This window comes from Oncorhynchus mykiss, chromosome 17 (genome assembly GCF_057628025.1).
Source record: "Oncorhynchus mykiss isolate SJ-2025 chromosome 17, ASM5762802v1, whole genome shotgun sequence".
Lineage (NCBI taxonomy): Eukaryota > Metazoa > Chordata > Actinopteri > Salmoniformes > Salmonidae > Oncorhynchus > Oncorhynchus mykiss.
In genome coordinates this window covers 59649039-59663047 of record NC_143038.1, presented here as the reverse complement: position 1 = coordinate 59663047, position 14009 = coordinate 59649039, and the positions used below count along the sequence as shown (strand labels likewise).

Sequence of the window (14009 nt, the reverse complement as noted above, 5' to 3'; positions counted from 1 at the left end):
ACAAAATGATTGACACACAGATGATCTTGTTTTTTGTAGAGCATATGTGCAGTATAGATAATGTAGTATCCACAGGACAGCTATCACATTACATCCAGTTCTAGATAAGTGCTAACATAATTATTCATGGTATACTATAGGGTTTCGTTTTGGTGTATAAACTTCTCTGCATTTTATTTTGATAGACATATTCCCACTGGAATAGAAGTTTAATTTGAATAATCACTGGTGCGTTACTTTGGATAACAGGGACATCAGTGTCCCAGGTGCATACAGAAGTAAATGAGGGAAAAACAGGTAATTATGCTAAACCTGTAAATGAATGAACTGCTGACCTCCAATTATAATTGATTTAATGGGGGGAATTCATATTTATCAGCCATGTTAATATGTTTTTTCTTACTTTCTATGACCTTTTTTGATAATGTAATTAATTGGTATTTTCAGAGGGAAAAAAACTCAGTCCTTCAAATAGAGAGGATATCAGTGTCTGCTATGTTTACGAGCAGAGCAATTATACTTGGCAACATTTACTTGAAGTAATGATGTCATATCCTGGAATGGGAGCAAATACTTCACTCCCTGAGGAGTGATAAAGTATACAATTATCAGTTTGTTTTTCTCTATTTGCAGAAATACATAATGCAGACATGTTTTTTTACTCTGTTATGTGCACTGGGCTTTCAGACAACCAAAATGATGTAAATGAGCTGAGCTGTAACAATGTCAGCAGCTGTCTATGATTCAGAAATAGCATTGTTATGCTAGTGTCTGCACTGAGTCTGGCAATCCGCACAAGTGTTCTCAAATATGTAGAGGTCAGTGACTGTAATGGCATTCAGAGGAAGAAGGTGAGGACCAAGATGCAGCGTGGTATGTGTTCATATTTATTAAATAGAACTGAACACTAAATACAAAGTAACAAAAGGAATAACCGAAACAGTTCTGAAAGGTGATACAAACACTAAACAGAAAACTACCCACAAAACCCATGTGGGCAAGAGCTACCTAAGTATGGTTCTCAATCAGAGACAACGATAGACAGCTATCCCTGTTTGAGAACCATACGCGGCCAAAAACAAAGAAATACAAAAACATAGAAAAAGGAACATAGAATGCCCACCCTAGTAACACCCTGGCCTAACCAAAATAGAGAATAAAAGCCTCTATGGCCAGGGCGTGACAGTACCCCCCCCCCCCCCCCAAAGTTGCGGACTCCGGCCGCAAAACCTGACTCTAAAGGGGTGGACCTTCCTTATGGCGGCGGCTCGGGTGCGGGACATGGACCCCGCTCCACCTCAGTCTTGGCCCACTTAGGTGGCGCCTCTGGAGCAGGGACCCTCGCGGCGGGCCCCGGACTGAAGACCCTCGTAGAGGGTGCCACTGGACTGAGGGGCACCTCTGGACTGAGTGGCGCCTCTGGACTGAGGGGCGCCTCTGGACTGAGGGGCGCCTCTGGACTGAGGGTCTGCGATTCTGGCAGCTCCGGAGTGTTGGGAGACTCTGGCAGCTCCGGGCTGGCGGGAGACTCTGGCAGCTCCGGGCTGGAGGGAGAAACAGGAGACCTGGTTTTGGGAACAGGCACAGGACTCACCAGGCTGGGGAGACATACAGGCAGCCTCTTCCTTGGCCGAGGCACCGGATACACAGGGCTGTGGCGGCGCCTTGGCGGTCTCGACCACATAGCTGGCCCCACCCGTTCAGGCTGGATGCCAGCTTCCACTCGGCAAATGCGGGACGCTGGCACCGAGCACACCGGCCTGTGAATGCTCGGCCGAGACACAGTGCGCATCACCCCATAGCACGGGGCCTGATCAGTCACATGCTCGACCCGGGAAAGCACGGGGAGTGGGCTCAGGTCTCCAACCTGACTCTGCCACACTCCCCGTGTGCTACCCCCCAAATTTTATTTTGGGGCTGCCTCTCGGGCTTCCTCGCCAGCCATATTCCCTCGTAACGCTGGTTCCCTTCTCCTGCTGCCTCTGCTCTCCTGGCTGCCTCCACCTGTTCCCATGGGAGGCGATCCCTTCCAGCCAGGATCTCCTCCCATGTGTAGGATCCCTTCCCGTCCAGAATGTCCTCCCATGTCCATTCCTCCTTTTCTCCACGCTGCTTGGTCCGTTTGTGGTGGGTAACGGCATTCAGAGGAAGAAGGTGAGGACCAAGATGCAGCGTGGTACATGTTTATATTTATTAAATAGAACTGAACACTAAATACAAAGTAACAAAGGGAATAACCGAAACAGTTCTGAAAGGTGATACAAACACTAAACAGAAAACAACTACCCGCAAGAGCTACCTAAGTATGGTTCTCAATCAGAGACAACGATAGACAGCTGTCCCTGATTGAGAACCATACCCGGCCAAAAACAAAGAAATACAAAAACATAGAAAAATGAACAAAAATAGAGAATAATGGCCAGGGCGTGACAGTGACTGTACAGAGTTGCCAGGGACAGCTTTGTGTGCAGGCACTGATTGGGTGATGACATGGCTACTTTACATATACATTCTCTAGTGATTCACCTCTAAATGAACCCATTGAAAGTGATTCTGTCACTGGCCTAAAGACAGAGATGTTTATGACTAGGTAAGGCACGTCCTCTCAAAGGCCCTAAAGCACTGTATCTCTATACCCTCCCCTTTAATCACTGTATCACTCATAAACTACATGAGGTGTGTGTGTGTGTGTGTGTGTGTGCGTGTGCGTGTGTGTGTGCTCGCACTGTGCGCACAAACGTCCTTCCTGTTTCTCGTTTTTTAAACTTAATCAGCAAAAATAAAAGCTGTTGTAAGCTGGCTCACATTAAAGAGGTGATTATTGGTAATAAATACTTTTTATTCATACTTATTACAGAGGCAGTTTTCTTGTGGGGTTAATGAGAGTAATTTGATTTGCTTGAGAGATTACAGTTCCCAAGAATTAATGCGGCAATCCCATTCCAAGATAGAGCGATATCTAAGATTCTTCACAGGTCGTGTGCTGCTAGATGCACCGCTCTCACATACTGTAGCAGCTAATGGAGGTGAACAGCAGTCTGTCATTTCCCGCCTGGCCCCCCTATTCTAAAGCCCATATGCCCTTGGTTCTTGCAGTGCTTGTTGTTTGGGCTATTACTGTTTGTAGCCATGCCTGCATTTCACTTAGGGTTTGTTTCATTCTCACCATGCTGTGTATGAACACCTGCTCTTTCCATGACACAGACTGACCAGGTCAATCCAGGTGAAAGATATGATCCCTTATTGATGTCACATGTTAAATCCACTTCAATCAGTGTAGATGTAGGGGAGTGTAGGGGAGGGGAGGAGACAGGTTAAATAAGGATTGTTAAGCATTGAAACAATTGGGACATGGATTGTGTATGTGTGCCATTCAGAGGGTGAAGGGCAAGACAAAGGATTGAAGTGCATTTGAACAGGGTATGGTAGTAGGTGCCAGGTTCACCGGTTTGTGTCAAGAACTGCAACGCTGCTGGGTTTTTCACGCTCAACAGTTTCCCATGTGTATCAAGAATGGTCCACCACCCAATGGACACCCAGCCAACTTGACACAACTTTGGGAAGCATTGGAGTAAACATGGTCCAGCATCCCTGTGCGACACCTTGTAGAGTCCATGCACTGATGAATCGAGTCTGTTCTGAGAGCAAAAGGTGGGGCAACTCAATATTCTGAATGTTTTGTACACTCAGTGTATTTTCTAGAGAAGCCAGATTTTTGGAGGCCACAGTTTGCGCTGTTTAATATTTCCACCATATGTTTATGTAAGGCCTTTAAGCTTGCCAGATAACTTAATTTTCCTCGTGATCATCTTCTCCTGCAACGTTTATTGAAGCCTGCAGCTCAGGAGGTGTCTGTTCAGAGTGCTGAAGGTGTCTCAGGCTGATTGAAGCCAGCCAATTCTGTCACCGCGCTGCGCTTTGCATGCTAATTACTACAGGATGTTATGTTAGTTAAAAGTGCTTACATACAGTTACAGGACCTGCATTGACTTGTTGTTACTTCACTCACACTTGTCCATGCCAATATGACTTGTGAGAGTTTGAGTAACGCCCAGTGTCCATGTTCAAGCCAATTAAACTAAAAGAGTATGGCTGCCCTCTTGTCTTTGCCCTCTTGTCTTTCGTTAGAACACTACTATGCATCATATTCAGTCCAAGCTGACTGGAGATCTGTCCAGACTCAGCCAGGAGAGCACTATAGTTTATGGCCAAAGCAATCAGATTTTTTCCCTCTTCCTTTATTCCTGTCTGTCTGAGATCATATTACCCGTCTTGGAATGACTTCAACAGAGACAGTGCTATTCACAGGGAGCTGCCACTCCACTGCAACTCAATCCACAGACCATGGCCAATTGGGCTCACTGTGATTTATAGAATTATTCTCCCGTAGAGTAACTCTCTCTCCATCCACACTGGGATTCCTCCACTGGCACCTCATAGACCTCATACAGGGGGTTTACGTGCTTTAGGTCCCAGGTCAAGACAAGGGAAATCAATGGCAGATGATGTATATATACAGGTGTAGGATCTTAATTTTACCAAAATAATCCTGCAGCAGGATAGGATTTGAACGTTTAGTCCATAATGTTGCTTGAACAGTGGTTAGGCTATTAGTTGGCCAAAAGTAGGCTACATGAAAATAACAATACTGTTAATATAACTGTGTCTTAGGGATTTTTGTGAATTTATGTACATCACAAAGCTCATCTGCATTTCCTGCGGTGCAGGACAGTTCTCAGCAACAAAAGAGTGATCAACTTAATATCCTACATCTGTAGTTTTGGATCAGTGGAGCTATGATATAAGCATTTATATTTATGTTTAGTATACCACAAATATATTAAGTGTAACCAAAATGCAGTAGCAACCAAGGGATGGCTTCTGTGCCATATCATTTGACTGAATTCCGTGTTTGTGAAATCAACAGCAAGGTTTGGGAAGATAGTGTTTTCTCTAGGGACATAGCACACCACATTAAATCCTGTCCTATGGACTTCCTTACCCTGCCCTGACAGCAGTGATAGGCTGTAGGTAATGTCACTCTACCTTTTAGGTGTTTCTGATTGGTGGCATGCATCATATTATGGGCCGGATTTATTTTTGTGTCAGACAGTTGACCAGCAGAGTAGTAAACCCATAGTAGAGGAATTGAGGACCAATCAACTGACAACACAGAAGCAGCCAGTGCCCTGAGCAGTCTAAATCCCCCATGTACTGTCTGATGCAGTATATCAGTCTCCTCCTGAAGCACTGCTTTGTTACGGGGTGTTGTGTGTGTAATGTGTAGGCTGCCTGTATTCATCTATATTCAGTGCAACTCAAATCAGAGATTTAGGGCTTTGCTGAGAGTAACTTGAGAGTTTGCTGCTGTATTGATGAAGTTGAGTAATGTGAATGAGATGAAAAACAACGAGGCATTCCCATTCTAAACACTACGCTTCAACGCTGGATACATTTCCACAGAATCCTTGCCTCACGCTGCGTTTTAGAATCATCCTTTCCCAAGCACGACACTCCTAACCACTACCTGATGCAACTCTGCAGACGAAAATGCAATAACAAACGAAACAAGGTTTTTTTTCAAGCACCCGTCTAAATAGTTTGCATGCCCAAGACATTTTCTGTGTTTTATCGACTTGACGGAAATTACAGCAGAATGCAATGGTGGGCATCCCCAGGCGTTGGTATTGGCAAGGAAAAGGGGAAGGCAGCAGGAGGGTATAGACTGAGATCTGCCTTGCATTGTTCCCAGCTCTTTCTTTTTAAAAATTATTTATCTTTTTATTTTCTCTTCCTCACTCAATCTCCCTCTCTTTCTTTTCCCTTTCTTTCTGCCATCGAAACGGAACCAAAGCATTGACTGCTCCCCTACTGATTTGCCTCTGTGTGACCTCCCTTTAGTGGTGCCATTCACGGGCGGTGCTGGAGCAGAATGCAAGGGGAGAGAGAGTGACGCGCTCTGATAGACTTCGCTAGTGAAGTGGATTAAATCAGCATCAGGCTAGTGGAGCTGATTACCCTGAATATGAAAATGCAGTATCTTAATGGTACATATTTTCATGAGGCAGCCCAGTTGCCTTTCATTTTGCGGCTCATATGTCTATTCTTATGAGTCATTTACTTCTTTAATTACCTTTAGCAGCAGATGCACAATGGTGTATTAATGTGAATGATTTTTACTGCCACTTTATCATACAGTGCCTAGGAAGTTGAAAGGCGTAATTGAGGTGGAAGAGCGACTCATGAGGGAAACAATATTAGTTGACAGCTTCCCTTGTAGTCGGGAGGGTGTTTATGAGTTTACACCGCTCTAAAGCAGTAATAAACACAGTATTCATTTAATAACTGCTGAATGGCGGGGACAAAAATGCCTTCACGGTGGGGAGATTTGCATTATGTTATTGAATCATGATAGGAAGTTGGTGTCCCATAATCAGACAAAACTGCATGTGTGTGCATATGTGTGTGTGTGTGTGTTTATCCTGCCTGTGTGAAGCCAGTGAAGCCATTCAAATTTTCTTACATTTGTCTTATTTTCTGTAGGTTTTGGCCCTGTTATTTTGATGCTAAATGACACTTGAGTGTGTGTGTGTGTTGTGTCTACAGTATGTGTGATTTTCTTTATGTGTATTTTTTTGACCCGGACCTCTGAATTGAGGCCTACTTTTTGCCATCTGTTGTTAAGCTGCTAGCTAAGAGAGGCTGGAGAATCCAAACAAACGTAACCTGTTGGGCCTGCATAGCTGAGCTGACCTCCCGGGCCGCCTGTACCAGGCTCAGAGTAGATTCCGGGCCCATTGTTTACTCTCTGCTCTGCGCCTGCTCCATACTCCCTCCCCTCTCTACCCTCCCTCTTTCGCTCTCCCTCCTCCTCTCCCTTCACTCCCTGCCCTCCATCATTAGTCCCGCTCCACAGCACCCTCTTCCATCCACACTCATGTTTAATAAGTTTACTTTCTACCCTGTTTTTCTTTCACTCCATTATCCCCATTAAAAACATTTGTCAAGCCATCGCATTACCTGTTATGGGGAGAACAAAACAAAATTTGATTTTTATTGAAGTCGGCTTGCATCTTATATAATTGCATGCTGTGCTTTATATTGTTTAAACATGGCAATTTGAAATGTTTAGTGTTGTCATAAATATTAATAGATTAGTTGAAAAGTGCAGCAAAGGAAAGGCATATAATGGTTTGAAGTGGGTACAAAACATTGATTTATTTATGTATTCTACATGAATTAGTTTGGAAATCTAAACATGGGTTAGAGAGTGTTTTTCAGAGGGCCTGTAATGCGTGAGGTTTAAACATGGGTGCCTGTTTTCCATGTGGAGAGGCTTTTTGGAAATGGCATTAATTATATACTTACAGGGAATACAGCCCTGCCTACTTTGCATTACAGATAAACAGCCATTGTACAAAAAAAGTATATAACTCAATTCATATAAATTGACATGATTCCTACTGCTGCTTATCTGCTCACATGTTTAAAAATGGTCCCAAATCATATGCATTTCAATAAAAATGACACTTATTGTAAGTGAATTCCATTACTATATGTTTGCACACTCAATGCCCCGCTGATCACACATCATCCTACTTGTCCTATTCTAAAAATGTGTGAGTAACTCTCCCAGTTTCAATAAATTCCCCGCCAGTCTTACAATAGCCTGCATAATTTACAAAAATGGAAGGAACAGCTTTCCACTCTGTAGGAGGGAGTCAGCCTACTGTACTATGAACACACCAGGAGGATCCTTGCACAGGGCTACTGAAGGCCCTTTGTTTGGATAAAACATTGCAGGGGTAGAGCGAGGGCCATAAATGTCAGATGAGTTGAGAGGTGTGCTCTTTCACTTAGAAAGTTAAGCGGATAACCTTGACATTTAGGCCATCACCAGGCAAACCCACAGACCTGAGAAGGGGGAGAAATGCCTGTGTCTGCTGAGCAGAACTACATTAAGGACAAACCTAATAGCTGTGTTTTTGCTGGCCGTATGAGAACCTTGGTCTCCTGTCTAGTTAACTCCAGTCACTGGGTAAACAGCGAGCACTGGATCCCGCTCTCCTCTACTCCTCTCTGCTTTCCTCCACTCCTCTCCTCTCTCTGCCACCTTTTCCTCTCTCTCCAGTCTCCACAATGGCCACAGGGATCCGATTACATCTGCGCGCACATCTTCTAGCAGTTAGGGTCAATTTGTTTGAAATCATTTCACATTCAAGGTTTACACTGACGTTGGAGTTGGAGGACATTGGTGAGTCGGAGGAAATAAAGAGGGCTCTCTCCTGATGGGCCTGAACAAACACACTAGACCAGACCCACGTCACCGCACCTCTTGCAGTGGAGCCACCCTGAATGGAGCCCTCTCAGTTTTCACACAACCACTCTCTTTACCTGGCTCACATTTGTCTGTCAGTTTGAACTGCAGGATGATTGTTGCTGGTCTCTTCTTTCCGAGGAACATAGCCTACTACTAGACGTATCTCTCAATAACCAGTGCATTTGAATTCCTCTACAGTTGAACACAAGTTGTTTGTATTTTTTGTTTACTCAAGGTCAACAGATGTAGAGAGATAAAGAAGTGCCTTTGGTCATGTCCAAAATGTGCGTGCCATTACAACATAGTAAAAAGTTTAGGGCTGAATCAAAGCAAAGACTTGTGGTAATTCTCAGAGCAGGGATTTGTATGGCACCCAGAGCTGGCTTTAACAGCAGGAAACCCAAAGCCTGTAAATAATCCACATGTGCAGACTGCATATAAAGACATCTAGTACTTAGCCATTCCCTTATCACTGCTAGATAGCCCTGGGACATGAGAGCTGCTCCTGCCTTTTCAGAGGCTCTATTCACTAATATGGTGTGAAAGTAGATTTAGAAATAAGGCAGCCGCTGTTTATTAAAACAGACCCGTTAACACAGGGGAAGGTGTGAACTTTGAACACATTTGAAAGAGAATGTGCAAATGACAAGGATATCAAATTGCATTGTCTTTGTTGGCAATAAGACCTTGTCAGATCCTGGAGGGTGTTTGTTTGTGTGTGTGTGTGTGTGTGTGTGTGTGTGTGTGTGTGTGCGTGTGTGTGTTTATTTTGTTCCTTATCCTAGCTCGTACTGTACAGCTACAACTTAGCCTGTAGTACAAACAACCATAGCAGCACATTGTAATGCAGCTTCTTCAGTTGCACCTGTACATAGACAGGTTCCGCACGTACAAATATCTAAATCCAATTGGCAAGCCTCATGTTACTCATGACATGTTTTGCCAGTTAGAAATACACACAGTTCAATCTGCTGGTTCTGTAGATTAGAATAAGTCAAAACTTGAATACGTGTATTTCTGTGTAAAACCCTAGTTAATTCTATAAACATACAGTATTTCCCCCCTTAGCTTGACATCTGCTTCGCCCTAAAGCACGGCAGTCTCCTGTTCCCTTTGCATCCTAGTTATCTGTTTGTATTATCTGTCTTTGAACTGTATCTGATCAGTTCCACCTAATATGTCTCTTGATTTGTGCTATTGTAGTGCCCAGACAACATGCTGTTCTCCTCATTTCTCTGCTCTTTAGATGCTCCGGTCTGTCATCCGCTGGCAGTTTAGCGCGTCTGGAGCTGCTTTTAGGCTTGTACGTCTATCAAGCCCCAGTACCTTTGAATGTGAGATCAAAAGGAGATGAATTCCAGGGAAAGAGGGGAGAGAGAGAGAGAAGAGGCCTTGTGTGAAGAGAAGAGTGGGTGCTGTGTAAACATCACAGTGACAGCTCACAATGCGTTATTTTAGCACAGCATCAGGCCTCTCTAAGGCAGCCAGCTACAGTCGCCTTGTTAAACAACAAATCATTCCTCAGCCTCTAGCCGGCCTCAACTCGGAAACACTCTACATAGGTTCCCCAGCTAGACCTTTTTATATCGTTATTTTTCGATAATGACGGTCTTTTGACTCATCCTGTGTCTTTCGCTTTTAAAACTATTTTATAAAGTCATTGGGGAAAACAGAGCCCAAACAGTATGACTAATACTGTAAGTGATTATTTTCTGACTGCTTTTCCACTTTATCAAATATGAAAGTCTTAATGAGGTTAGTTTCTATTTGATGATCAACTTGAGATCAACGTGGATGATCTTACAATACACAGTGTTCCATCGCAACGTCACAGTTACTGTATTTATGCTGATTGATGATGCAGTACTGTAGGTGTTGTGCCAGGTTTTTTTCTGTTAATGATTCCCAGAAATATATGTCTTCACCCATTAGTATCTAAAAAACTCCCATCATATCCTGTTGACTCAAGTATCTTAGTTCCAACAACCCCTCTTAGTAAACCAGACAGGGTACACCAAAGCATGCATGTGTCATAAGTTACAGAGAAAACTAACTACTACTTTTGTTTATTCATAATGTTCCCCTGTAGTAATCCGTAGGCTTGGCTTAACTATTTGGTGCTCTGTTGTGCCATGCTGCCTCACCAGGTAAGATTATTGTGTCTTCGAAGAAGAACCTTCTGTCCTTTATTCCATTACACAGCTCTGTCATTTGTGGTCTATTGTCTATTTAAACTTGACTTTACGCTGCACATTTTGCATAAGTGCTGTAGTGCAATGTGTATATAACTTTTAACCGTCAACTTATTCTTACCTACAATAACCTACTTGAGGTTATTGAATTACATTGATCTTGTATTGCATGCTTTAAGTGCTAGGTAGGTCTGCCACTGTAGGCGGGAAGATAGGAAGTTTGTCATACTGTAACTGAATGGGTTAAATATCATGCTCTTATAATTAGGGCTATAAATAGTCGGTTATTGTTTGTGCCTTAGCATTGCGTTGGATTTCTCTGTTTGTGTTGGAGTGAATCTCACACTGTCGCAAGAAAAGGGTACACTATCTTTATGAATGTGTGGGCTGGGGTTTTCCCCTCACAAGCTATAGGCAGGGAGAGAGAGAAAAAGAGAGAGAGAGCATGTTTTAATGGTGGAAGGGTAAAACGCCAGGAGAGTGGCCTCTTTGTAGCCTGTGGTTATATTCTTGCCTCATGATGTCATCCCACAGGCCTGTGTTTGAGAGGGTCAACACACACACACGGTGCAGAGCAGCGCACAGCTGTTTGCCCCTGCCTCTGAGCTGGACTCCCCTCTCATCCTTTCTTTTATAGAGCATTTACAGGCCTATAGATCATCTTCTCCTATCACTCTCTCTGTTTCTCTATAAGCCTTTCACCATACCATACCCTCTTCCTTTTCCTATTTCACTTTCATACCATCTTCCATACATTCCTCTTACTCTTTCACACGTTTCTTTACATTTCCCTCTTACGTACTCTGAGCACCTCCTCTCTCCACCCCACCCACCCCCCTCCACCTTTTCCGATTTCCGTCTTCAACATACCACTTTTAATTTGCGTCTGGCAATCAACCTGACTCATCAAATAATTGACTTGTGGACTATTACTCTGCTGTGTGGGATGGGCTCGGACTGTTAGTTTAATTGTGGGAGTAATCGTCTGTGGAGTATGGAAAGTATGAGCCTAGTTATTTACTCAGATGTTTTACTGGTGTAGGTGTGAGGAGGCTGGCGGCTCACTGTGGGAATACACGCTTGCTTTTCTTGGTATCAGTGTGGTTTTCATGACCACTGTTTTTCCCGGCTCCACGGCTTTGTTTGTTCTGGATGGCATGTTTGATTATTTATCGTGAGGGAAAAGGGAGTAGCTGGAACAATAAACATGTGACTGCACTGTATTTTGTTTTCCACTGAGAAGACCGTGTCCTTTAACAGATATTTGGAGCAGCAATAAACCTTTTATTTACTTTCTGGAGGGGAGTGGACAGGGGGAGAGGAGGATCAAAAAGCACCGTTCTGTGCCTCTGACTTTTTCTGTTTACTGTAATTGCAACCTACAGTATACACACACACGCTACATGTTCATGTTTTTAAATGTATGTAAATTGTTAAGACTTTTGTCTGTATTGTCTTTTCGCTACGAGTTGGACCCCAGTAAAACTAGCTGTCACCATTGGCATCGACTAATGGCGATCCTAATCAAATCTAAATCAACAGAAAATATTTGCATTGGCTGTAGCTATTGATTTGTGTAAAATCCTGTTTGTTTTGTTATCTATCAGCAGTCCAAGAACACGTCGTTGTTTGGGTTACATCTGTTGTGTTAAAAGAAGAGTGGTCTCAAGGGAAGGGTTGAGCCCCAAGACAATCAAATATCTGCTTTTAGTTTCAATGTTGTTCCCTTTTTTTAACCCACCATCATTTTCATCTCTCTTTCAGGCTCTTCAAGTGGCTCGGCAGATCCTTCTACAGCAACAACAACATCAACAACAACAACAACTGCAGCTTCAGCAAGGCACCGATCTAAAATCCCCCAAAGACAATGAGAATCAGCCAAGCCTACAGGTACCACACTGTCATATGCTTGTTAAGAACATGCAAACAGTGTATGTTTACACCAGTCAACCGTCATATTGTTGCTTCCAATTTGGAGACCTCAAGACAAACAAAAGCGGTTGGTCTGTTGTAAAAGTCTTATTAAGTTGAGCAATGGAGAGCTGAACTTTCTTGATCTTTTCTATAGTACACTGTGTGCTGTTTTCTGTCATGGGTGAATGTACTAAGCAACCTTCATCAACAGGAAATTAAGAGAGGCAGAGTGAGTGACGGTTGTAGGCCAACCACGTTTGCGTGTGTGTGTTCGTGGGTGTGGATTGCAATGTGAGTGTGATCAACAACATACATCTCAGACTGTGACACATTAATTATATTACTATGTAGAATAAACACAGTTCTGAATGCCTGGGGTGGCAGGGTAGCCTAGTGGTTAGAGCGTTGGACTAGTAACCGGAAGGTTGCAAGTGCCAACCCCCGAGCTGACAAGGTACAAATCTGTCGTTCTGCCCCTGAACAGGCAGTTAACCCACTGTTCCTAGACCGTCATTGAAAATAAGAATTTGCTCTTAACTGACTTGCCTAGTTAAATAAAGGAAACATTTAAAATTTAAAAATAAAGTCTAGACTCTCAGAAATCAGCCTCTTGGAAATATTTTGATGTATTCCATTTTTTAACAAAGCCAAGGAAATAATGCACACATGATGTGTGTTGCTGATCGAGGCCTGTTGTAGCAGTGGTTAATATGTGATAGAAACATGAGTGGCCTGTTTAAAGGAGGATAAAGGAGAAGAGAGGGGAAGAGTAGGTGATGTTTCCAACTCTCCAGCAGAAGATATGAACCTTTAGGAGCTTTAGGTGCCTTTTGGTATCTCTCTCACTCTCTCACTCATTTTCTCTCTCTCTTTCCTCCTCTCCCTCTCTCCCTCTCCCTCTTTCTCTTTCATCACTACCCTCAATGGGGGCAGTAATATCAAGGAGAAACTGTTTTCACCACTTACAGCAGATCACCACTTACAGCAGATCACCACTTATTTTCAGATCACCACTTATTTTCAGATCACCCGTTTGATCCGCCTCACATGTGTATCTTTGTTTGAACGTTTGTTTCAGTGCGAAATTGCAAATGACTTCAGGGCATATTTGGTCATTAATACGGAGGACTGTTCTATATGCGTGTGTGTATATATATATATATATTTAATAGACCCTTTCCCTTAGCAGCTAGGTCTAATGACAGGTACACATGTAGGATCTTAATTTAATCTCTCTTTTATCGCTAAGAATTTTCCTGCGCTGCAGGAAATGCAGATGAGCTTCATGATTTACGTAAATTCACTGAAAACCCACACTAACACACGGTTATATTAACAGTATTGTGTTTTTGAGAAAGTTCATACTTGATATGTCCTAGTGAAAAATGTATCAACCCCTACAAAAATCTCCATTAATTATAATCCACATGATCAATCACATTTCCTGTTGCCGCAGCATTCTTTTCCCGCTGTAGCAAACTGACTCAAATTAAGATCCTACATCTGTAATTAAAGAGGCAATTTTTTGTCTCAATAATAGCTCTAGAGGATTACCTTTTAGTTGTGTTGATCTTTCATTTGTG

The 14009-nt window shown here is 43.1% G+C and overlaps 1 protein-coding gene across 26 annotated transcripts in view; it reads left to right on the top strand.

Annotated features, from left to right (window-relative positions):
- Positions 1–14009, top strand: part of foxp1b (forkhead box P1b) — a 232673-nt gene that overhangs the window by 143889 nt on the left and 74775 nt on the right. For all 26 annotated transcript variants that reach the window (XM_090206154.1, XM_090206153.1, XM_090206144.1 and 23 more), the window contains one exon: positions 12277–12402. In XM_090206154.1, the coding sequence (XP_090062280.1) occupies positions 12277–12402 (126 nt within the window). The remainder of the gene's footprint in view (positions 1–12276; positions 12403–14009) is intronic.